Source organism: Squalius cephalus (genome assembly GCF_949319135.1).
Source record: "Squalius cephalus genome assembly, chromosome: 3".
In the NCBI taxonomy this organism is placed as follows: domain Eukaryota; kingdom Metazoa; phylum Chordata; class Actinopteri; order Cypriniformes; family Leuciscidae; genus Squalius; species Squalius cephalus.
In genome coordinates this window covers 15,020,609-15,046,636 of record NC_137124.1, presented here as the reverse complement: position 1 = coordinate 15,046,636, position 26,028 = coordinate 15,020,609, and the positions used below count along the sequence as shown (strand labels likewise).

General features: G+C 37.1%; 1 protein-coding gene across 1 annotated transcript; it reads right to left on the bottom strand.

Annotated features, from left to right (window-relative positions):
• Positions 1 to 263: 263 nt before the first annotated feature.
• Positions 264 to 26,028, bottom strand: tmc3 (transmembrane channel like 3). The gene is made up of 23 exons (XM_079867936.1): positions 25,662 to 26,028; positions 24,768 to 24,914; positions 23,298 to 23,373; positions 22,470 to 22,551; positions 20,764 to 20,870; positions 19,226 to 19,324; positions 18,942 to 19,084; positions 18,433 to 18,580; positions 17,797 to 17,861; positions 15,480 to 15,627; positions 14,637 to 14,746; positions 14,474 to 14,552; positions 12,876 to 13,157; positions 11,929 to 12,057; positions 11,224 to 11,291; positions 10,332 to 10,460; positions 5,670 to 5,780; positions 4,840 to 4,965; positions 4,034 to 4,112; positions 3,823 to 3,865; positions 3,383 to 3,647; positions 3,201 to 3,263; positions 264 to 1,396 (listed from the first exon to the last, which is right to left on the bottom strand). The coding sequence occupies exons 1-23, from the start codon at positions 25,766 to 25,768 to the stop codon at positions 529 to 531; spliced, it is 3,474 nt and encodes a 1,157-aa protein (XP_079724062.1). The 5' UTR covers positions 25,769 to 26,028; the 3' UTR covers positions 264 to 528.

Genomic DNA, 26,028 nt, shown 5'->3' with positions numbered 1-26,028 from the left:
GGAAGCTTAATGTTGGTGACACACAGTCATGTGACTGTGGTGTAGTCTGTTTATAGCCTAACTCTATATTTATGAATTTTGAAGCCAAGAAATACAATCGCTAGAAGTAAAAATCCAGTGTTCATTTGTGAGGATTATCATAATGAAGAAAAAAAAAAAAAGTGTAAGAATCATAAATATAATTTCTACAATAATCCAAAAGCCAATGGAAAAATACTAATGGGATTTTGTTGAGGGAACCAGGATGATGCAAACTTCCAGGTTGGACTACAAAAATACATCACTCCATCACTCTATTCAAAGTTCAGAGTCTGGAACGCAGCATTATTCACAGTGCATTCTGGGAAAGGATTCATTACAATTCAGCCAATAGAAGTCATCTTAGAAGGCAGGATAGTAATGCAACCTACCTTTTGAAACAGACTTCGTGTTGGTGTGCGCCTATGAGGCCTTAAAATGCTTCCTACGTAGACAGCTCACTAAGGTTTTTGAAACAGAGCCATAATCTCGGTTTTAGACCTAAACAGGTTAAACATTGGAGCAGACAAGATCATTGGTGCCAGACACATTGAGTTTCACGTTTTTCTTTGATTTCTTTTTGGTCGGCTTTGCACTGGGCTTCAGGTACTTTTCCTTGTTGTGAATGACCTGGATGTACTGGTCTGTGCTGCTGTTTTGTTGGTCACTACTAGACGCCAGAGATGCCGAATCTGACTCGGTCAGCGACGGCTCCACTTTATGCTTGGTCTTGGGCTTGACGTATTGTTCACCGTATCTGTGAGCCGACTCTGGGGCTCGGACGTTTGTTTGAGAGCAAGGGTGCAAGCCATCATTCACCCAGTCATCTTCATGATCATCCTCTTCTTCGTCGCCATATAAACCCTGCTCCATGGACAACTGACTGTTTATCGCGTCGCCAATGTAGAAGCGTGCGGTCTGATGGAGGTCTGTCAGTGATCGTGGACGGTTCGATCCCCTCCTCGTGCTGCTCTTTGGGTCTTCCTCTTCCACCTCCTCTTCCTCACTGAGGTGTGGCTGGTAGCTGCGGTGAGGGGTACGAGGAATGTAACACTTTACATTACGTGGATACAGCTCTACAATCTCTGTCGGTTCGTCTGCTAGGCGGTAATGTCTCGGTACGCGCGTAGTGGAGCGCACAATCTTCTTGCGAGCTTCATGTTCGTTGACGATGACGTAGCGTGTTGTGTGTGCCCGGCGGCCCATGTAGCTCTGAGCCGTCATTATGCCGGGCTCGTTGTGCATGGGCCGGAGGGTTTTCCGAAACAGCGGATCGGAGTGGATGTTCTCGGCGTACCGTGAACACGGGTTGTAGGCCATGTTGTGGTAGGACTTGGAGCGGCAGGAACTGCTGGAGCTGCCCAAGTATCCAGAATGCCTGGATATCAGAAAATGCAACATGTGACATGAATATGTATGTTTGTACATAATTCACCCTACCTTCCATAAACTTGAGAAACAAAGACATTTACCTTTATGGTGCAGCTTGTAACTAATGTTAAAGGAAAAGTTCACCCAAAACTCTTTCCAAGACGTATTGTTTTCTTTCTTTTGTGAAACAAAAAGCTGAAACTGGATGGTGATTTATACTGTCAGGGACTAAAAGCACCATCAAACATTCTGCCTACATTCTTCCTTAGAGCTTGCTTTGTGTTTCACAGAAAAAGAGAAAATAATATAAAGTCAGAATGTTGTGAGGGTGAGTAAATGATGACAACATTTTCAACAGTTTTGGGTGAATTGCTCCTTTAATTAAATAGTATGAAGTGCACTGCATTATGAAATGAAAGGTGAAGCCTAATGAAGCTTTACTCTCAAAGTGCAAGCACTGAAGTTCCCTATCCCTGATCTGATCTGATAGAATACCGTGTCTTAAAGTGAAAAAAATACCCCCCCCCCCCCCCCCAACTAATTCATATATATATATATATATATATATATATATGAATTAGTTGAGTGCTAGCTTAAAACTTAAGGACGTCAAAATAATTTTCTGTGGTAATCAACATTATGCTATAGTTAAAGACAATTCTTCTGACGTCCTTAAGTTTTAAAAAAAAGAACGTGAAAAAAGCACATTTACAGTAATGCACACACAATTAGCAAGCCAATGTTCTGAAGGGTTTAAAAGCAGAAATATAAAGTTTGTATTTTGTTAAAGCACTTAACGTTTATTATTCAGTCACAGTTTACTGCAGTTTATAGTTTGGTCAGTAAAGCTGTCTAAAAATCATCCTTTTTGAGCTGGGACTAATTTTTTAAGTGGGTGAATGTCTGGCTATGAATTACAGACATCATTCCTGTTATTGAGTGGGCTTAATGCATTTTAAGCGAAAGTTACATGCTATGACATTCCAAAAGTTTGGATAAATTACTTACACACACACTCTTACAACATCAGTAAGTGGTTCTGTAATACAAGTCTTACTTATACAGTGGTGGGAGAGGCCATTTGTAACTGTATGTACGAATGTACGAAGCTTCTGGTATCATCCGGTTAGTTATTTTAGCTAAAAAACCTGTGTTGTGCTGCATGATTTATTATTGTAATCACAAACACATTGGTTTGTAGAGCAAATAGTTTGACCATTTACTGCACTTTGTCATTGTTCTAGTGATTTACCTGTAGTGGCTAATGAATCAGAAGTCTTGCACATTTACGGAAAATTGCTTACTTCCTCGTTGCAAAATAAGCTGAATAGTGGCTGTGCTTTTGAAACAGTGTGTATTTTACTCTACACTTCTTACTGTAATCCAGTGTTATTTTAGTATTATTTATTTACCATTGTAGTATTTATTATTAGTTTGAATTAGCGTTTATTCGTATATTTTCAGTTTTCTTATTAACCTTGTGCTTTTATAATTTTTTATTAGTTTTTAATATTTCTATCTTACTTCATTTTAATTTAAGTTTTAGTAATTTAGTAGTGCTTCAACTTACAAAAATGAACGAAAATGACAAATGTTGCCTTGGCAAGTTTATTTCAAATCAACGAAAATGATTTGTAATAGTTTTAGTTGCTGAAATGATTACAGATCAAAATAATCTGAAATGATTTTCTGCAGTAATCTACATTACGCCACAAATGCTGTTGATAGAGCTTATTTTGTATAAGAAACAGAATAGGTAGAAATAGGATTAACTTGTTTATTCATAATCAGACTTCATAAATATTCCAAACCTGATGGGTATGTACTCCACTCGTCGTACTTGTCTTTGAGGAACTGAGGGGCTGCTGTACATTCTGAAAGCATTACACGGGCAGAAATGGAGGGCAGTGAAGCTTCATGAACAGCAGATGTATGGAACCTAAGCAGCAGTGAATTGAAATATAAAGCTCTTATACCACAGAGCAGCACAGACCTGCTGGCAACATGCTCCGCTTTGTGTTTCTGCCGCACTGGGACAGAGGGACTCCGCGTCGCTCCGGCAGCTCTGGGGATGTCAGGCCGTGAAGCCGACTGGGATATTGTCCGGATGCTGTTGCAATGGCGGATGGGAGATTGGAAGTTGGTGACGCTACCGTTGCGCCGTGGAGGGGAGGTGGAGCGGGCGGACGACTCCACACTAGTGATGTCGCTCTCTTGTTCCGGCTTTTTATCGCCTCCCTCAGGTGCCTGCAGACGTGCTGTAAATCACACATTTACACACCCAAATGTCCAGCCAACTGGTGACAGGCTGATATTGCCTTATGACGTTATATATTGTGAGTACATTACTTTGGCCGTTACTGCTCAGCGGCCTGAAATGTGCCCGAAACGTTCCCTTGTATTCGTAATGAAGATAGTTCATAGACAAAGTACCTGCGGCTAACTGAAATACTTTCTTCTTGTCGTCTGTGCGCTCCTGCAAGAGGAAATTCAATTAGAGTTATAAAATAAACTGCTGAAGAAATGAGATTATATGAAACCCAAAGACCGTATCCTGTTTCGCTCAGGTTCCTTATTGTAAATCCCGGATCTGTTAAATGAACTGAAATACATCATAATGATATTCCAATTTGGAGTGACTCACAGTTTGCAGCTGGAGTCTCAGCTGGCTGTTGGTGACTTTGAGTGATCTAGCGATGGATTGTAGGTAGTAGATCAGCATACTGAAAGGGACAATGTAAACAGCACAAGGTTGAGTGCATTGAAGGCATTTGTCCTGCTTGCCTGGGCGAATTATGCTGGCTTGACTAAACCAATATGCTGTTATTGTACAAACAGGGGTAAAGGGCTTTTTCAAACTCTCTGTAAATGTGAAAGCTTTCAATCTACATCCTCTAAACTAAGCACAGTCGTGAGGCTATGTTCTTCCTAATTGAATCAACCTGTTTGTTTATCCTACAGCAGACTATTAAAAATACCCAAATTCCCCCCAATGTTTCCCCCCCAAAAATGTTTTTTTTTGATAATAAGAAATGTTTCTTGAGCAGCAAATCAGCATATTAGAATGATTTCTGAAGGATCATGTGACACTGAAGACTGGAGTAATGATGCTGAAAATTCAGCTTTGCATCACAGGAATAAATTACAATTTAAAATATATTATAATCAAAAACAGTAATACAGTAATTAAAATTGTAATACTATTTCACAATATTACTGTTTTACTGTATTTTTGATCAAATAAATGCAGCCTTGGTGAACAAAAGAGACATAAAAACAATCTTATTGACCCCAAACTGTAGTGTATCTCATTAGCAACCACATATAGCAATGCACCAGTAACCATCCAGAACATTATTTTTTTTTGTCAAGCCAACATCCAACGTTTGATGAGCTTTAATTTTCTAGCTATTTTCTCTATGGTAATTAAGGTTAGTGTAGTGTACTTACAAGAGTAGAAGCAAAGCGGGCAGCACCACCACAGGACTGGTGACGTAACTCATCACTTTATTGAACCACAGCGGGAAGTCGTTGGCAATGGTTTCGGAGATGATGTCGTAAATCTTCTCCTGGCCACTACAAAGCGGGAGAGAAGATTGAAGAAATGCAGAAAGACATCAACTATGTATTTTCATGTAAATTATTTAAAAACAAAAGCATTTTGTACAGAGCTCAGGAATACTTGACACTATATCTTGTATCACTTTACAGTCTCTTTCTTGTAACATACCATTTCAATTTAACTCAATATTTCAAGTCATGTAATCATTTATTTTGAATGTGCATGTGTAGTAATTGAGATAATGTACAGTTCACTAGGCATCACTGCAAAATAAACCATTTCGGGGTGATACAAGACTGATGCCCCTGGATTTATTTTGCATTAATGATCAGCTGACTATACTAACTCTTACTTACAGAAAGCATTGTGTTATTAATTGCAGAGGATATGATTTCAAGCGGTTTTTATATATGAAATTTGCAATGTAGCGTAGAGTCTATGCAATTTCTTCACATTTCCATTAGCGTCAACACACAAAATGGCCAAAAAAGGTTTCAAAATTTCCAAAAATTTGTATCATCCCAAAATTATACCATTGGCTGAGTTTTGATACTGTTTTGACACTGTAACGGAGTTGACACTTTTTGAGGGTCGCTTAACACAGATCGCTTACTTATAGTTGTCTTTGCATATCTCTGGCATCCATGATTTCAACAGAATACATCACCTTAAATGAGATTAGATTTAAACGCCACCACATTTGGATAGTTTTATTTACCTGAAGGGTCCACAGTACTGAGACGGCCGGTACCTCACAATGGCAAAAATGGTCGGTAACATACACAGGAAAAGCATGAAGAGAAGCATCGCCAGATAGAAGTTATTTGATCTGGGGAGTAAATACATTTAAATTAAAAACAATCCCAGTAAAATACTATGAATTAACTCAGATACACAACCAAACTACTATGATTTGACCGTTTCATATTATCTGATGTTAAGTTTTACACTCCACAGCCGCAGTGGGATGATCCCTTATTTTCGTATAAAACACAGCAGTATCGGTGAAGATGAAATATGTGTAGACCACTTGGTAATGTTTCGCCTCACATCTGCGACTGACTGATAAAGCTTCAATGAAGATGCAATTACATAAATCTGAAAGAGAGACGCTTTGACCAACACAGTCGCTTGTCACACTGAAGTATCCACTGTTATCTCTGTACTCACCACGCTGGAAAATGAGAGGGATTTGGATTCAGTGAAGCAGAGAACAAGTGTACCATTCAGAGAGTCCCTGATCCGTACACTGAATGCTCACTGATTTTAAATTAATCTCACAGCTTGTAAAAAAAGAAAATTGTTTCACATTACAGCTCTAGTCAGAGGACTTTACACTCCAGCCATTTAGATCTTCAAAAATGTTGGTTTTACCAGCAAAGGAAACATGTAGAAAAAGTTTGAAGAGGTTTTTAAGCCAAGAAAAATGTAAATCACATTTCTTTGTTGCAATTTAATAAAAACATATAAGCATATGACAAAAGCCTGTCAAACTTGGTTTAGGTTAAGGGTCATTTTTACTATCCATATACATTGCAATATATTAAATGGACAAGCAAATTATTATTTATAAAAAGGTAAAATTACAGATTGTTGATCATCTTTTAATTAATTACACTGTTTAACACTATATACTATAGGGCTGTTATACCAATTAAATTAAAGCTGCAGTCCGTAGTTTTTCCTCTTTGTCGCCATCTCTGTTCTAAATCTGCAATTGCAGTTATTCGCGGAATTATCAACTTTACATGGGTTGTGCCTCGGCACGGCACAGCGCGGATGAATCCAAAGTTTTGAGGAGAATGTGCGGCTGTCAGTCGCCACGCCGGTGTGGATACTGGCATTCGCAATCACAGATTCTACTTTTCGGAAGTATGACCAACATAAGAATTTTCACTGGAATATGTCATCTGAACAAGTAAGTAACATCCACTTTAGTTCTGACCAACTAAGGGAAAAAAAAGCATTGCAGTAAATCACGCTGATTAAATCTAACAATCGCTTATCATATCACGTCAAACCGTGCAAATTATACTTTGTTCCCAAATTGTTAATGTTAACAACATCAGCATTGCGTGACTACATTTAATGCCCTCCCGATATTTATCCTTGTTTTCGCATGGGCCCGGTTTCAGTCTCTTTTTTCCTCCTAAGTCCGAAGTCTTTTGCGTTTTACAACGGGTGAATCTCCAGTTGTCACTGGTGATTGTCGTTTGAACCTTTCTGGATCCGCCATCAAATTGCTAAGTTTAATTATATCAAGTGCTGTGAGAAAAGGCTATAAATCTCCACCTCCAACATCCTCACACGCAACATATCCTACTAGCCGAGACACCTTTATGTGTACAGATGTGATGTAATGACGCAAGACATGCTGGAATTTCCAGTGGAAATCCACCTGTACCACTAGAATTAAAAACATTACTACAAGCTTACCGTTTTGAATTGAGCTAAGGCAAGGAGATTGTTTTGAACACTGGCTGGTTATGTACTTGCTCAAATTTATTTTGGATAATTTTTAAATAATCAGCAAAATCCCTTTTACCATTTATCAAAATCCACTCACACTGCAATTACAATTGACTAAATAATGTTATGAGATTAATGTTCTAAATATAACATTTTGAAAATAAAAATATGAGATGTTGGGAAAAATTTAATGATATACTGTATATGAAACTAAAACTACCAGTAGGTAGCGATTAATCCAATCTTTCAAGAAAGAAACACCGCTGTCTGTTGCTGGGAGACAATTTTTCTGCTTAGTTTGGAACTATTTTTGTTGGCAAAATAGACCTTATTCGCCTTATTTTCGAACGCGGAAGTAAATATGGGTCCAGTTTCCGTTTTTTGTGCCGCACTTCCGTTTCCTCGCTTCCCTGGGCTAACTAATGATATCGATCACAAAGGATTATGCAGAGTTGACAGAAAAATGTTACACATGCCGTAGCAGATGAATACAACAAAGAACTAAAGCCCCGCCTCACCCAGTTCGGGTACCGGACCTGGTTGAAACACTCATGCATCTAGCTGGCAGAGTGCCAAAACTTCGCCAGCGCCTTCAGCACCGCCCTAAACATGGTCGAGCCAATGCTGGACTAATATATCTATGGAGGTATTTTGTCATGTCAAATGTATTAATAATGCCATCAGAATGCAACCAAAGTACAGGATAGCAATAAGTAGATGGCTATAAATAAAATAAAATAAAAAATATAATTGTAAATCATACAAAATAAATGCCATGATCATGCCATGGTCACTAGATTTTATACAGGGGTTACTATAATGATTTTGTTTCACCTTGGAGTTTTTATTGGGACTTCGTATCCCAGCCACTTTTCTGGTATCGGGTGGACTTCTGTAGGTCTTGTCTTCACGAAATGAAAAGAACAAACATACGGTCGCTTCTGTGGTTTCTTCAAATTTAAAGTTTTTAACCACAGGCGAAGGGATTCCTCATTCTTCGGTGGGGGGTAGAGGTCGTAGGGCGCCTCGCATCCACATTCAGCTCTCGTATGCGTTCGATGATTAAAACACTCCTGCTCCAAGTAAATCTTTCTTTTGTACCAGTTATTATGACATCCTCTAACTGCACAAACAATCCCGGTCTTCCTCGAAGCCATAAAGATGAGTTAGTTGATACAAAGACTTGTTTGATTAACCGCTACGGTGAAAAGTGAGTTAGCTCGCCAGTGACCGGAAGTGCCTGACCGGAAGTCTCGCACAAAATACCGTCAACTGGCTGTGTCCGTATTTCCGTTAAAAATAAGGTGAATAGGCCCAGCTGAGGAAGTCATCACCAGCCCCGCTCCAGATCCACCGGATCCAGAGCCCTGTCAGCTTTCACCATGCCAGATTCCACCACAGACACGGAGCCTGAGACTGCAGTGGATAACATGCCAGTGAACCCAACTAAGTCATATTCCGCCCCAGAGCCTGAGCCCAATGACACGGCTGATCAGGTGCGATTGAGTACTTGTGGAGTTCGACGGCATGGAGGGAAGCCCCACCCCACATCCCTGCCGCTCTGGATGAGTATTGCCTGGCCTCTGGAAATTATATAGATGATTTTTAGTAGGTTATACCTCCGCCTCTGGTCAGGTGTCACTCTGGTTCTGCCATGGGATTCCTGGCTTCTGGCTGCACCTCTGCCCTCCAACCCTTTGGCTCCACCTTCCCTTTGGCTCTGCCGTTGTCCTCGGTCGCTCCATCTCCACTGCAATCTTCTGGGTCCCCATCTCCACCTTGCTCCCATGAGCCATCAGTTCTACCCTGTCCCTCTGATAACAACCTAGCTCGGTGTCTCCTCTGCTCCCTCTGGGTCTCCACCACATGGAACTCACATCCCTGGTTCCATCTCCCAGGCCTCGACCATGGCTCTTCCCTCCAGCGACTCCGCCGTGGAATATCATGCTGGCTTTGGCCTGCCTGGCTCCTGGCTCTCCCCAGGCTCCTCCCAACCTCTACTACCCCATGGACTGTTTTGCGTACGTCTCTGTTTATACCCCTCTCCAGCTCCACGTCCTCCACCAGAGCCCCCACCCTCCTCTGATAGACTCTTTACGGCACGAGGACATGCCTTCCGAGAGGGGGAGCTACTGTAACATGCACATTCTGTTTAGTTCCTGTTTGCCTGTTTAGTTTGACCTAGATTCCTATGTTCCTGCTTGTTATTGGTTGTTATAGTTACTGATTTGATTTTCCTCATTATTGATTCCCTTCATCTGGGTGCAATCTAGTTTCCTTTATTTGCTCTGTGTATTTAAGCCCTCAGTTTGAGTTAGTTCCCTGTCCGGTATTGTTTGGTTAAAGTGGTTGGTTTTTGCTCCCCGAGACATTCCCCTGTGGATTACTGTATTTGGACTTTTGCATTAAAGACTATTCTTTGAATTCTTCGTCTTCATGCTCTTTGTACAGCCACACGATGTGACAGTAATAATTACAAACTAATTCTTACAAATAATTACAAAACCTGGAGAATTAGGAAAATTCAAGAAATATTTAGTATTTAAATTAATATATAATAACAAATTAATATTTTACGTCAAGGAAATAACAACCCCTGAACAATTTGACAGCTCTAAATTGTTTTTGAATTCAGTCTAAAAAAATGTATGTTACAGTATTCACAAACAAATGGAAATCATGAAAGTCATGGAAATGCATTGATCAAACTATCATTTCAGTTTAACTTCAAATGAACTGAAATTAACTGCATTCTGCTCAACTGGCCCTAGGATTTATGAAACCAATGTTTTAAATGATTTTGTTATGTTGTAAGCAAATCATGGCAGATTCTCCTAGGTCAGCTACACTTGTATCAGATCAGTGGTAAATGAATGTATAACCTTTAATGACCTCATTCTGCCTCACTGACCTGGAGGCCTTAAAGACCTGCTGATGGGGGACATTACAGGTCAGCACAGCCCAGCTCCGCAGGTACATCAAGCCAATGAGCTTCAGGACATTAAAGGCGGGCAGACAGGGTGAAAAGAATGCTCCCATCCTACAGGGAGAGAGAAACACGGCAAAGATTTATTTCCCCTTTTAAGGGAGTTCTGCTTGTGCACCTAGAGCTTCCGAAAAGTCATTATTGTTGGATTACAAAGCTGAAGGGAAATGGAGCATTGAGGTAAGGAGTACCACGGCAACAGGACAGTTTATTGCAGATATAGATAGACAAGCTTATATATAACAATAGACCCAGAGAGATTAGAACTGTGTGTATCAGAGATAAACAGCAGTCTCGTAATGTAAAAATAATAACTGTGAAAAAAAATTCTTTTTTATATTGATAATAATATCAAAGAAAATGTACTGATAAATGTGACCCTGGATCACAAAACCAGTCACGAGTCGCACGGGCATATTTGTGGAAATAGCCAACAATACATTGTATGGGTCAAAATGATTGAATTTTCTTTTATGCCAAAAATCATTATTAAGTATATTAAGTAAAGATCATGTTCCATGAAGATATTTTGTAAATTTCCTACCGTAATTATATAAAACATTTATTTTTGTGAGTGAATGCAGCACAATCGCGAACATAATTGGACAACTTTAAAGGTGATTTAAAGAGGTCTCAATGTTTAGATTTTTTTGCACCCTCAGATTCTCAAATAGTTGGATCTCAGCCAAATAGTGTCATATCCTAAAAAAGCTTATTTATTCAGCTTTCAGATGATGTATAAAGCTCAATTTAAAAAAATTGACCCAAGTGACTGGTTTTGTGGTCTAGGGTCACAAATGGATAAATCGTCACTTACCATATCATTCCCTGGTTGTATATCAGATGAAGAACATTTTCAGCTATTTTAAATTCACCATATTCTGGCTGGAAAAGGAATTTAATTTAATTGGAAAGGGAATATAATTAATTAATACATGTTATAGAACAGGGTTTCCCAAACCAGGGTTTGATTTGTGAGTTGTTGAAAAGCTAATAATTAAAAAAAATCATAAAAATTCTAAGTAAATAAAAAAGAAGAAATTAAACACTTACTAAAATAGATGTCAAGTTTGATTTGTTTACCTGCATGTCATGTGACCATTTACAAATATCAGAGAACCGTGAACTTGCGAATGTGTTGTTAAATTATATCAAATATTACTTCAAGTAAATATTTTAGGTCAAAGGGGTTGATTTTTTTTTTGGATTAGAGTTTAGGAATCCCTGTTATAGAAAATTCAGAATCCAAAACATAAATGACAAGTGTTAAGTTCACTTAAGTAACATAATGCTTTAGTCTTAACACATGAAATAGTTACACATTATTTTCTGCAGTTTGTGAGGGTCAAATCAGCAGAAACATGCTATTCTGCTATTTAATTTGACACAAAAAATGTACAAAAATGCTTAAAAGTGATGGGGTTTTCAATTTTAACATACTTTTAACAGGTCTATCGATTGGTCACAAATCTGCTTGAAAAACCTCTCAAAGTGTGTTTCTGAACAGAAGTGACAGACTTACAAACTTGCTCTCCAAGTCCCAACAGCAGCAGTCACTCAAGTATCGAACCACCAGTCCACGGATAAAATCAATGAGCAGGATACTTGCCACCGTGAAGATCATATCAATGATGGAGAGCTTTAACATCTCCTGTAAATAAGATAAATAAAATAAACAGCCTGCATTTACCTTCCTTGTGCAGGGTGCAATTTTACCCCTCCACAGACCATCAGTATCTCCAAGCAGGACGCTAAATCAGATCTTTGGATTTAAACCAAGAGAAAGACCAACCTGACAGCAATTTCATTAAATAAAAGCCGGGCTGGATATTTCAACCCACAAATACAATCTATATTCTTCTCCTCCAGAAGGAAACTTAATTATATTGTTTGTCACAATAATGCCTCTGTATAATGTATCAGTATAGACCTAACAAACAATATCGAGCATGTCTGGGTATGTCTCTATACAGTGTATTTGGCCACTTAAGACACACTTAAAAAGTGTATAAATGTCTTTGCATTATATAATAAAATATATAATCAGTTATTTATATCTTAAAATAGAAATAGCAATAGCAAATTTGTTGCAAAAACACATTTCAGTCAAAATGCTTCACAAAATTAGGGTTTAAAAATATGAAATGTCTCGGTTACGTACAGTATGTAACCCTCGTTCCCTGAAGGAGGGAATGGAGACGTTATGTCAGACGTGATCTGATGAATTGGGATCTTGCCTGAAAGCCCAATCACCTTCGAGTGTAAACTAAACGCGCCAATGCACATTGGCGTTTGAGATTTGCATCTCGTGCTCCTCCCCGCAGTGCGGGTATAAATACGAAAGCGGATGAATAGCATATTCAGGTATTAGCTGAGGATGAGCCTATGGAGGGTCCAGCCAGGAGTGAATACCAGCTAAGTCCCTGATAATCTGGAACAGAGAGCAATGATTTCCAAGTGAAGGAGTACCTGGCCGACATATGTTTCCCAGCAGGGGTCTAGCTGTGATCTGGTGTTGTACTCATAGAGGACGGTCTGGTTTTGCAGGGACTGCATTCTTAATGGCTCTCGGGAGGATGTGGTGCTCTTGAAAGTGGTCACACTGTTGTTGAGGTCCAGAAGAGTCATGTTCAGCATACTGCTCCGTCGCTCCACGATATCCGGGACAATGGTGGACAGGTTCTCTTCAGTAGGCTGGGAAATGGTCGCTAGGTACGATGTTGAGTCAGACAGGTTTACTGTGGGAGTAACCTGGAATGATTCAAAACGTGTACGATTTACATCAATTTTTTATGTTACATTTCATTTTTCTAACTAAAGAATGGTAAATATCTGAATAATATTTCCATTGCACAGGAAAAAGAAAATGCTTTGATGTTGAATGTTTATTATATACAGAAGTGGGCAAAAGTGATGGTCGGGGAGATATTTGTTAGTGTTATATATATATATACACAGTATATATATATATATATATATATATATATATATATATTTAATATTAAATATTAAGGAAGAACGAAAAACACTACACTTGGTTAAGGTATTTATCTGACAAAATTATTTGGCAAAAAAAAGCTACATCTTTTATTTTTTTTATTTTATTTTAAAAGCTCATTTCAAAAAGCACTGACTACATAATTAGTTATTAATATTTTGTTAGTTCTCACTTGTTTTTGCATATGTTCGTAATTTCTTTGTATGACAGCCTGGCATAAAATTATGTCTGCACAATTTGGCATGTTTTATTGCATTAGCACAAATAAAACAACTGACTCCAAACACAACTATGAAAATTGCTTACAAAATCTTTAACACATTTTTAATAATATTTGAATAAAGGGTGAAGATGTCAATATTCCTAGGCAGGACATCACTTTTGGTGACTACTTTATTTGCTGCTGAGCAATAAATCAACAGTAAGTAGAGCTGCATGATTTAAAAAAAAAAAAAAATAATAAAATAATAATAATAATAATATAAATAATAATAATAATTATGATCATTATAATTATTACTACTACTAAATACAAAGATTAGACAAAATAATAATTACTATTGCAATATTTAGCTTTATTATATTATTTCTTTATTTTTAAAGAAAATAATATATTAAAGAAAAATGTAATAATAATAATAATAATTATTATTATTATTATTATATTGTACAGCACAACTGTAAAATTACAATACTAATATTAATAGCTGTCTTCATTTCTTCATTTTCAAACGTTAAACCATTGAGCTTTTATTTTTGACAGAAACTCGCTTCTCAAAAGTTTACAAGTTTGGGAAGATGATTGGCGCATGTTGCATTCCCAAATGCACGTTCATGTTCAACCAAGATGCTCTAAGACTGAAACCACTGGATCATGAGTTGCTTGTGTGTAAAACAACAGAATGCCGCGCTTCACTCTGAAACACACAGCGCATATATTTATTTAATTAAATCGCTTTGCAATTTGATAATCGCGCTAAGCCATATCGTGGTTTCAGGTTTATTTCGATCAATCGTGCAGCCTCAGAGACAAGGTTGAGGATTAAATAAGAATATAATTGTGACTCACAGCAGAGCTCATACTGTTGACTTTATCCAGCAGGGCAATAATCAAACTGTAGAGGTTTCCAAGGTACAACACCAGAACTCTAAACAAAAAAGGCACATTTCTATTTTAATAAACAAAACACAAAACCAGAGCAGTAACAGTGTTCAAAAGGTGATGTTCTTACCTGGCAAGCTGGAAGCGGAGACTTGTTCTGGGGTGGTACATCTCCAACTGGGCCACTAACTCAAAGGCTGAAGGAGCAATCATTGTGATGAGGGACACCACCACACTTACCTGATGAAGAAACACAATTCACATCATTCATCTTCCTCAAACACACACCACATAAACACTAATACTAGATCAAATATCTGAAGCAAGACGAATTAAATAAGAAGATGAAAAAGAGGAGGGAAAAGGAAGAAGAATTAGATAATAATAATAATACGAATAAAGTAAGTAAATAAATAAATAAATAAATATAATATGAAGGATAAAATAAGACAAACAAGTAGATATTTTAATTTAATTATTCATTGAATTATTTATTAATGTAATTATTTCATTTAGAGTACGTTGGTCCTCCAAAATTTTAAAATAATTAATTAACAATAATAAAATGAATTAAATAAATTATGAAAACAATAACAATATGTAGAAAAAAAGTCAAAGTAGAAGAATTAAATAATAATTAATAAACAATAATAATAACAATAATAAAAAATGTGGTGAATAATAGGTTTATAAATAGGTTTATAATAATAAATGGTTTAATAATTAAATAATAATAATAATAATGAGATTAAAATAATCATTAAATAATAATATGAAGAAGAAAAGTCGAATAAGTAGACAAATTAAATAATTAATCAAATAATAATAATAATAAATGTGATTAATAATTAAATAATAATAATAATAATAATGAGAAGAAGAAAAAAATGAATAATTAAAGAATAATAATAATAAAAGTAGTTTTTTTTTTTTTTGCATTGTCTATTTTGCATTTGTATAAAACATAACGTACTTCGTTCTTCTCCCACAGTGTTAGCTCAGGTTTCTCTTGCTCTAGTTTCTGAGAACGATCCACCACAAAGTAGATGATGTAGATGCTGCCGGCCAATGACAGCAGCACGAGAATGTTTGCCAGAATCCGCAAACTGATCAGTACGGCTCTGTTGGAATAGAAGCTGAACTTAATGTGACCTATCATTCACATTTATTCTACGTCTTATTGTAAAACATTTCATTGTAGCTGAATACCATGAACAAATATTAACAGGCTAAATAACACTTACACAAGGAACTGTTGCCTATAGTTTAAAAATACCATAAAACAACTAGCCTAACTAATAGAAATGTCAAGCATTATTAAAGACAAGTAAACACTCAGTAATTTAAAAAGAACAAATCAAAAATTAGCAATCGCTCAAATACATACAACTGAGCAAAAATATAACTGAAATAAACAGTGTTTTAAGATTTTCAGGTATTCAGGTACAGAAACTGTAATCAAATGTAAAATAACGCTGCATTTTATGAATAAAATATACATTACAAATATAGTTACAGAGGTTATTCAGTTAAGAACAGCGCCTGAATTTTCTATTTGTCTTTTGTTGTTCGATTAATGTTATTATAGAGACGGCAGATGGTGTATTAGGTTGCTGTCACTTTAAGAGCTGCACGGACCCAATATATTGTTACACATGTGAACAGCGTGTCTTCTTGCCCTTGAATGGTTTAAAAACACATTTTATAAACACTTTTTCTGTGAGTGCGCTTTAGATGTGTGCGCATGAATGGTTTAAAAATCACATTTTCTGCGCTTTGGATGTGTGTGCAGCACAAAAAACAACGGGTCTTGTGCATGATTTAAAATCATATTAAAATGCACAAAGGGATAGATTAGATACATTTTTATTTTCTAACATATCCGATTCCAGAATTGGAATGAGAAGCAAAGAAAAAAGTGCACGGCTTTTGCGCTTGAATGGTTCAAAATCGAAATACACACACAGGAACCGATAAGCGTAATCGAAATGCGCGTTTAGGTTCTTGGACATTTGGAACTAATCCTTAAATGGAACCACGATCTCGATACCCATCCATAAATATTATAGAGAGATGAGTAATAAGAAAAACCACATTGTATTATAAGCTGATTTACTTTATGACTAATGTGTAGTCAATGTGCAATTTCTATTTCCAGGGACCAATAAACCCCCAAAAATACTTCAATAAAAGTTCTTCTGACACCATGTTTCTGATTTACGAGGTTATAAACACGGTAAAAGCGACAATACAACATGCTTAAGAGAATTTCAAGCTTCATAACAGGGTTTGTTTCCCCTAAATCAGCATTGGCTGAACAATGCAAGCACAGCATCAATAAACAATCCCTTTCTGACTTGACGCACTTCATTTCCCAGTTTGCCTGACAAGTTTTATTACAGACAAAAGCAAGTGAGTAATAGGCAAGTACTTCAGAAATGTTCTGTCATCATATTCAAAACTCTACAGAGATATATAAGAAAGTCCTCTATACAAATATCTCATGAAACCTGTCAAGAACATGTCTGGGTTATATTTCACATTATTTAATTTGTAGAGTATGCATTCTTTAAAAATTATCATTTAAATAATAATAACCCCATATTACAGTATTTTTAATAAAAAAATACTGTATTAAATTAATGATAATTGCAAAACACTGTCTGGGCACATTGTAGTAATACATTGAGCAAATGTGCCTAATTGTCCTGAAAATAATGTCATAATGCAAAATAAATAAATAAAACAATGACTTCAAAATTAGGCTTCATTTTCTACATGCAAAATATAACCTTTTTTCATTTTTTTCAATTTGTTTCTGGGGTGAAATGTGTCCTGGTCTCGTTAGATTCAACCAAGTTTAGATATGATAATCTTGAGCTACTGTACAAATGTTAGCATAACCCTGTGTGCATGGGTGTCGCATTCCAGCAATATAATAATCGGCTTAAATGTGTGAGTAGGTCTAATTGCAATTTAGGTGCAGTCATCCGCCTGCAGTAAAAGGCTGTTTGTATAAAATATGGCGGGGTGTTCTCAGTTTCGCATGTTCTGCTGCGATTGCATTGGAACAGGGAGGAGATGTATAAATCAAAGCTGTCTGAGCCAGCATTACAAGAGCCGTGACAACAGCCCCAGATAGAGAGGAACAGCACATCGCTGTAAGTCACTTACTGATACCATCATTCCCACCCTCAAAAGCCCGTTTTGTTAAACATGCACTTCTGAGAAACTTTGGAGAAAACACTTAGTCAGCACTTAGGGTTTTGTTGAGGTGATAATGGAAACACAGATAAAAGAGGAAAACTTGCAAGCTTGTTTCTTTCTTCTTCTCTTGCTCTTCTACAATGGCCTCCTAAAAAAAGTAATAAAACATTTTTGGTCAGTTACCATCCAAAAGATAATCCAAAACCCAAGAAACATTAATCATAATTTATGCCAAATAGGTACTGTAGTTACTGTTATTTCAATAAATTATGGTAATTTGGTACTGTTATAAAAAAAGAAAGAAAATGATAATGATTTTTAAAACAGTCAACAGTTATTAAATTAAATTAACATTTTACTTTAATTCAATTAATATTTGCTCTCAAATTTGACAAAAAAATAAAATAATGGCCAAATCTTTACCTGACTAATATATTGCTGTCATTAATGGGAACTATGATTATCATAAATTTGAGTGAAATCACAACTTAACTTTTTTTAAAAACATGCAACATTTGTAATCAAACTGAACGATATTCCAAAGATATATCTGGAATTTAGCACGATACTGATGACTCAAATAACATGTTTTCCTTGGGAAATCAGCACTAATAATGAAACATAAACCTCCCTTAACTGAATTAAAACTGGATGATCATTGAGAATTGAATCAAGGACAGATTGTTTATTTTGGTCTGCTGGATGTAGGAAACGCTCACTCTGATGCTATTAACGATGGCTGCCCCTTTACTCTCGGCCGCCTCTGGGTTCCCAATCAGGTAGTCCCACGCACAGAAGACACGCCAGCAGAAAGTGAAATTCTCGTCGGAGGTGCCGGCTAAACTCGTGCGGGAGTTTTTAGCCATTCTGAAAGAAAACAGCATATGAAGTTGCATTATGGAACTAGTAAGCAGCTACTTTTCCAAGGAACACAAATAGAGCTTTTCCTAAAGAATTTCCACGCAGGTATTTTGCATACCAGAGTTTATAGTGATCAAGACTGCATACAAATAAACCACATGGCCTTAAATGACTTAATACATCATAAATGTAATCCAGGTAAACCAGCTTCAACAGAAATTCCACATCTTGATTAGTTAAAGGCATGGCTTCGATTCTCAGGGAATGCATGAACTGAAAACTGCAAGTCTCGTTTGGACCAAATGCATAAATGTGAATGTAAGTTAATCAGTGATTTCAAGCAAAGCATCTTTGTAGTGGTGATTACTTTCTTAACAAAGTGAAGAAGCTGTAGGCAAAAACTGCCATCCCGACCATAAAATAGGCCAAGGGTAGTCTGTAGCCAGCGCTGCCGATTTTACGCACATTGCCGTAGTAGCCATAAAAAAGTACAGAATATTGTAGATATCCCTGCAACACAGACATAGAAAAAAAACACAAACTGGCAGATTGAAAAGCACAAATGAATGATTTGTGATTAAATCCCTAAATTACGCTGATAATATGTACAGCACATTGGTAAAGCAAAAAAAAAAGAGATAATAATCTTGCCCCCAACGACCAGATGGTGTCCAGGTCTTGTGCAGAGGAAAGGTGATCCTTGGGAATGGTCTTGCTGCGGGTGGTCCCAAATGGAGCGCCGGCCAGGAGCTGATTGGACAGATTGGAGAGACAGAGGGAATGATAGAGGACAACAGATCATACCTGAGCAGAAATTGCTTTGTGTCTCTGCACTGGGAGTGAAATAAATCTAACCATATTTTCCATTTCCAGGTCTAAAAATGGCCTTGTGGAGTTTCAATAAAATATGTTGTCTATAAATAATGTATGAACCCACAGCAGCATTTAAATATCTGTGCATGCTTTCTGAAATAATAATAAAGGAGAATAATGTCATGTACAGTATAATGCTTAAAGGCCAATTCACACTGCACGACAGACGCCGACCAACGCTAGAAGACATTTGGTTGGGTTTCGTAGGATCAGTGTGTTAACCCATTGGTTGGCGTGGTCGGCACTTGTTTTTACAAACTGAACAATTGTTGTTTGTTGGGTTGTGAAATGTCTGAGAAGTGATGTATTGTAATCTCCTGAGTGTCTGCGTCTGTCGGTCGGTTTGCAAACTTAAAAAGCACAAAGTCCACTCCAAAGAGAGTTATTATCTATATTAGTAAGCACTGTTTCTGAACACCCTGAAACACCTCTATTGTATAACTATTTTGACTTTTCTTCCAGGAAAGTACAGTATATCACAATATTCCTCATTTAAATAAGTCCTGCCCAGGACATATGCAAAAAAAGGGACGAGGCCTGGTTGAGTTGCGTTAGTAGTGTATTGAAACTCGTTTTTATGGTAAGGGGCATGACATTTCTAAAACACACTCGAACATTATAACCTCCTTAACGTTTGTCTGTGCACTGCAAATTTTACGGACAACAGCTTCCAGAAGAAAGTACAAAGCAGGCTGTACACACAAAAGCTTCTCCTGAAAGATGTAGCCATTCCCATTTTGTCAAGACAATCTGTTGTTTATGGATCACAACTTAAAAGTATGTCTTATTATTTGTAGTTGTGTTTTCTATTAACAGTTCCAATTATAAACTTTATGTAGTTGCTATGATAGCTATGATTTAAACGAAGGGCAAAGCGTTGCCTCTGCTAGCCTGCTAACTAACATTACAGTATTGATGTAGTGTTTACTTTAGCTTTTGTAAGCTCTTTGTAAGCTTATTTCCTGAACGCGCTAAGTGCTGCCAATCACAACACACTGGGCCAGCTAACTAATCACAGCACATTTCATATTTCGGAAGAAGGGGCTTCATTCGAAAACAACATGTTTAACCAGACTGGGGAGAAAGGAGGTCTAATAATGTAAAATATGTGAAAAATAATGCGTTTTTTGAACAATCAAGCATGAAAACACATTCTAGTACACCCCAAAAACAAAATCAAGACTTCGTAAAAGGGCATAATAGGACCACTTTAAAAGATCCTTTGGTAATAAATATTTCCATGACACTTATAAATGTTTATATCTGAACATATAGCTTATTAATTACTTTTAAGAATGAATGCAGTGCATACAAACCTCAGGCAGCACGATAAAGGCTCCAGTCATAATAGTGAGAACTATATTGATCCCAAACAGCCATCGTAGGAATATGAAGTAAGAGGCCACTCCTGATCCAAAATGACCTTCAAAAACAACATACTGTTTAGTGTACGTTTAATGCAGTATGGAGTTATTTCTACCTGATCTGACCCTTAAAATACTTATAGCTGTAAGGGTTATATTGTTTCAGTCTAATTACATTTTTGACGTTAATCACAATACTTAATCTAGATAGTTTCCACATGGATGTACATTTTAGGTTACCTGACAAAGTATATTTCTTTACAGTGAATATGCATAAGGCCTAATATATTTCCAATATTAGAACTATTTTATCATTCATATAAGTTATGTGATCAAATAATATTGTTTTTCCTTACGCCTTGCAATATGAGGATAACATATTAATATTTACACTCACCTAAAGGATTATTAGGAACACCATACTAATACTGTGTTTGACCCCCTTTCGCCTTCAGAACTGCCTTAATTCTACGTGGCATTGATTCAACAAGGTGCTGAAAGCATTCTTTAGAAATGTTGGCCCATATTGATAGGATAGCATCTTGCAGTTGATGGAGATTTGTGGGATGCACATCCGGGACACGAAGCTCCCGTTCCACCACATCCCAAAGATGCTCTATTGGGTTGAGATCTGGTGACTGTGGGGGCCATTTTAGTACAGTGAACTCATTGTCATGTTCAAGAAACCAATTTGAAATGATTCGAGTTTTGTGACATGGTGCATTATCCTGATGGAAGTAGCCATCAGAGGATGGGTACATGGTGGTCATAAAGGGATGGACATGGTCAGAAACAATGCTCAGGTAGGCCGTGGCATTTAAACGATGCCCAATTGGCACTAAGGGGCCTAAAGTGTGCCAAGAAAACATCCCCCACACCATTACACCACCACCACCAGCCTGCACAGTGGTAACAAGGCATGATGGATCCATGTTCTCATTCTGTTTACGCCAAATTCTGACTCTACCATCTGAATGTCTCAACAGAAATTGAGACTCATCAGACCAGGCAACATTTTTCCAGTCTTCAACTGTCCAATTTTGGTGAGCTTGTGCAAATTGTAGCCTCTTTTTCCTATTTGTAGTGGAGATGACTGGTACCCGGTGGGGTCTTCTGCTGTTGTGGCCCATCCGCCTCAAGGTTGTGCGTGTTGTGGCTTCACAAATGCTTTGCTGCATACCTCGGTTGTAACGAGTGGTTATTTCAGTCAAAGTTGCTCTTCTATCAGCTTGAATCAGTCGGCCCATTCTCCTCTGACCTCTAGCATCAACCAGGCATTTTCGCCCACAGGACTGCCGCATACTGGATGTTTTTCCCTTTTCACACCATTCTTTGTGAACCCTAGAAATGGTTGTGCGTGAAAATCCCAGTAACTGAGCAGATTGTGAAATACTCAGACCGGCCCGTCTGGCACCAACAACCATGCCACGCTCAAAATTGCTTAAATCACCTTTCTTTCCCATTCAGGCATTCAGTTTGGAGTTCAGGAGATTGTCTTGACCAGGACCACACCCCTAAATGCATTGAAGCAACTGCCATGTGATTGGTTGATTAGATAATTGCATTAATGAGAAATTGAACAGGTGTTCCTAATAATCCTTTAGGTGAGTGTATATCTGCAGACAAATTAAACACATACTGTTTGTCAGGATACTAACTTTCAATCTTTTTAATCCTCATCTCCCAGGGAATGAACAGAACAACAATGTTGTAGAGGACTCTTGAAATCTTTTTCAGCAACTGCAAACAAACATTTATGATCCCATGAGAACAAATACAACAGTTAGATAAAATTATAACATAAGCAAATGTTAGATTAGGATAGTTTGTAGACAGATGAATCCACAAGTAAATAAAGATTCAATGCTGAAAGAGCTGTGAGACCCGAGTTCTCATGTATAAGGATAGTGAGATCATAATTTGTTAAATCAATGTACGGATATCTGATTTTCAATCTGCAATAAAAAGCCATCATCAGAATTAATAATTCACCATCAAATCCACTTGCTAAAAAGTCAATTAATTTTAATGGTGCTTGGGCAGCCTTGGCGAATGCCATTGGACATTTTAATTAAACCAGGCTATAACAACAGGCCATAAATTTGAGTGCAGCGTCTGTGAGCAGATGAGGAGCACCGCTGAACCAGAGGCATGCAGAACCTTAACCGGAATCTCACAAACACACAGCTGATGAAAAAAACTGAAAGATACTGAAAAAATGAGAGAAGCTATAACATGAAAAAGACAAAAGCAGTTTAGACAGACAGACAGATAGATAGATAGACATGAAGACAGATAGACTTACAAAAAGACAGACAGATAGCAATACTTGCCTTAGCAAAAACCATGAATAATGCTGTAAGCAACATGAACATGTTCAGATACTGTAAAAATTGTATACTGCCAATACAAAAGGCGAACAAAATAATAATAAAAAAATCCTAATGAACACAAATTCTGTAGATAAAAGGTCGCATAAAACGTACATCTGCCCCGGCTGCCTGGTAACCTCGTGTCCTGGTCAGTCTGCCCTCATACTTCAGAACAATCTCTCTGGCTTGCCTAAAACACACACAAACAAATACACTGAGCTTTAGCAATCTACACCATATCCTGCAATGGACTGACAGCTGTGGTTAGTGTGTTCCTGTTGTGTTAACCTGAACACAAACACACTCTTTTATTAATGTTTGCCTTTCATAGATGTTTTACCCATTAAAAGTGGCACTTCATTGGTTTCTTTATTAATAAAAATGAAAAACAAACCAACAAAAAAAAAAAGAAAGAAAAAAAAAGCCATAAATTCAATGGCAACATAATAGAAACATCAAACAAATACAGATTGAAAATTGATTTTGGGGGGTACTTTCTTCAGAAGGTGGGTGTATGCAATCATGGGCACTCACCCAAAGATGATGAGGACACTCGTAAAATGTAGCATGTATCTCTTCCATGAACCATCAGGCATAAACCTGCCAGTTATTGTAAGTAACTTCAAAGATAAATGTGCTAATAAAATTCTTGGTTGGATAATCAGATTTTTTTTGATATTAGGGTGGACGTAAATGTTCAGAACCTCTGAAATAAATAAATAATAAAAGTGTTATGTTGGTAACTGACATTTGGATATTTGATGTCCTGTGCTGTATAACATGCATACTCCATTCCATCTATAGCTATTTTAAACATTTTTATTTATACCAACATGGTAAACATTGTTTTAAACCATAAAAGTAGCTGTATTGCATTTTACAGTATTTTGGCATGGCTTTGCCAGATGCATAGACTTTACCAGAAGTAACCACAATGTTCTCTTGCTGTAACATTTGCGCATCCTTGACCCCCGCCCAAAGAAGCCTCAGTGATCGGTACCCAGTAAAATGAGAAACTGCTGGTTAGGCTAATGAAACAATTACTCAGCCAATTTAGTTTGTTCTCCAGGCATCATGTTGTAAATATGGCGGCCGCTTTCAAGCAATGAAAGTTAATTGTTATTTACCTTATGGGTTTAATGCACAGATGCTTTCCTCGGCCATTATCATCAGTTTCAAACATTTTGGAATATCGTTTCTAAGTAGACTAATGGCTGTAATGGAGTCAAATAATAAACTTAAAAAGAAATAATGCTTATTTCTTTTCATTATTCCTCCTTATGTATCGAGCATCACAGTCTTTCCTGCATTCATGTCAACTGCTGTATAAACATTGGCCTCAGCTCAAAATACCTTTACAGCACATTATACTGTATATCAAGAGCTTGAAACATTCTACCCCCAGTTTTTGGCCTTATAAATACTGAACTTATAAATGTTTTATCCTTTATATCTTGTGCTATTTAAAATGTTCCACTAGAGAACAGTACAACTTTAAGATCTGTAATAATTTTAATACATGATTAAATTCGGATGACATTTTCTTGACATATACTTGGGGTGGGGGTGGGGGGGGTGTCTTACTTAAGTACTTTTAGCTTGCGTCTTATTGGCCAGGGTTTGGTTTGGATGTTGGCGATGATTTCCTTCTGAAGCTGAATGTTCTGGAACATCTCCTCTGGATCATTACTCTCCACTCTCTCTTCATCCTTATCTTCATCATCAGATGGTCTGATACACAACCAAAGATCAATAATCACTTTAATTAATCTTACAGTAACATGGTAACATTTGCAGCACATAATAAAACTGTTGCTTTATATGGTATAACAAAAGCACATTAAAAAAATATTAAAGTGGATGTAGAAACAATGCATTTACATACATACATCATACTCACACACATACAGTTATTTTTCATGTTCTTATTATCTTATTTGTAATATTCCATATTATAATATGGCATTATTATTAAATTATTAAAACACACACTTGGAGGATGAAGGTGAAATGGATTCATAACCCTCCAACTGTATATACATAGTATAACGTGTTTATGTTAAATGTAGTTATATCTATAAAATGATGATTCACTTAATTTTTATTTTCTCTAGTGTGCTTACTTAGTGCCCACATAAATCATACTGTATGTGAAGAAATGTGCACTGCATATACAAAGCAAATTCCTTGTATTATGGAAATCAAGACTCAAAATTCTGAAAACATTATGGTATACAAGAATTTATACAGATTCATTTATATCAATTCTTAAAAATATAAATGTATATAAATACAGTTTTTGTACCCACACGTTTAGAAACTTTACCTTTAAAATAAATATTAGGCTCTGTTCCACTGCAAAGCATGAATATTCCTAATAAAGACTGCATTCTTTACAAGTGTCATGTGTGTAATAAGCCAATGCAATGTACAGTAAAAAATTAAATGGAGTCAGATTTGGTCAAAAAGCCAACTTACCCATTATCATCCTGATATGAGGAATAAATCCTTCTGGAATTTTTTCTTATGCTCTTGTGCCGCTTGGAGGATATCAGGGGTCTGGTTATTGTTGCTGGTTCTGCCATTTCTCATTTCCCAGTGTTAAAACTTTCTGCAGTCTTCAGTGAGCATGTGTCCCATCTGTAGGAGTTCCCCCGTGCCGGTGTTGCTGATGGGACTCTGGGGGGGACAGGAACGAGGAGTGCTACCTGCCCGATTGGGTCCTGCTGAAGTGCTGCTTAAGCCCCTCCACCAGAGGAGTTTAAGCTCAGACAATCACTCCAATGACAGCAGTACTCGCTTCTTAAAGGGACAGCGCAAGAACTGCAACCTGGTGATGAATGCA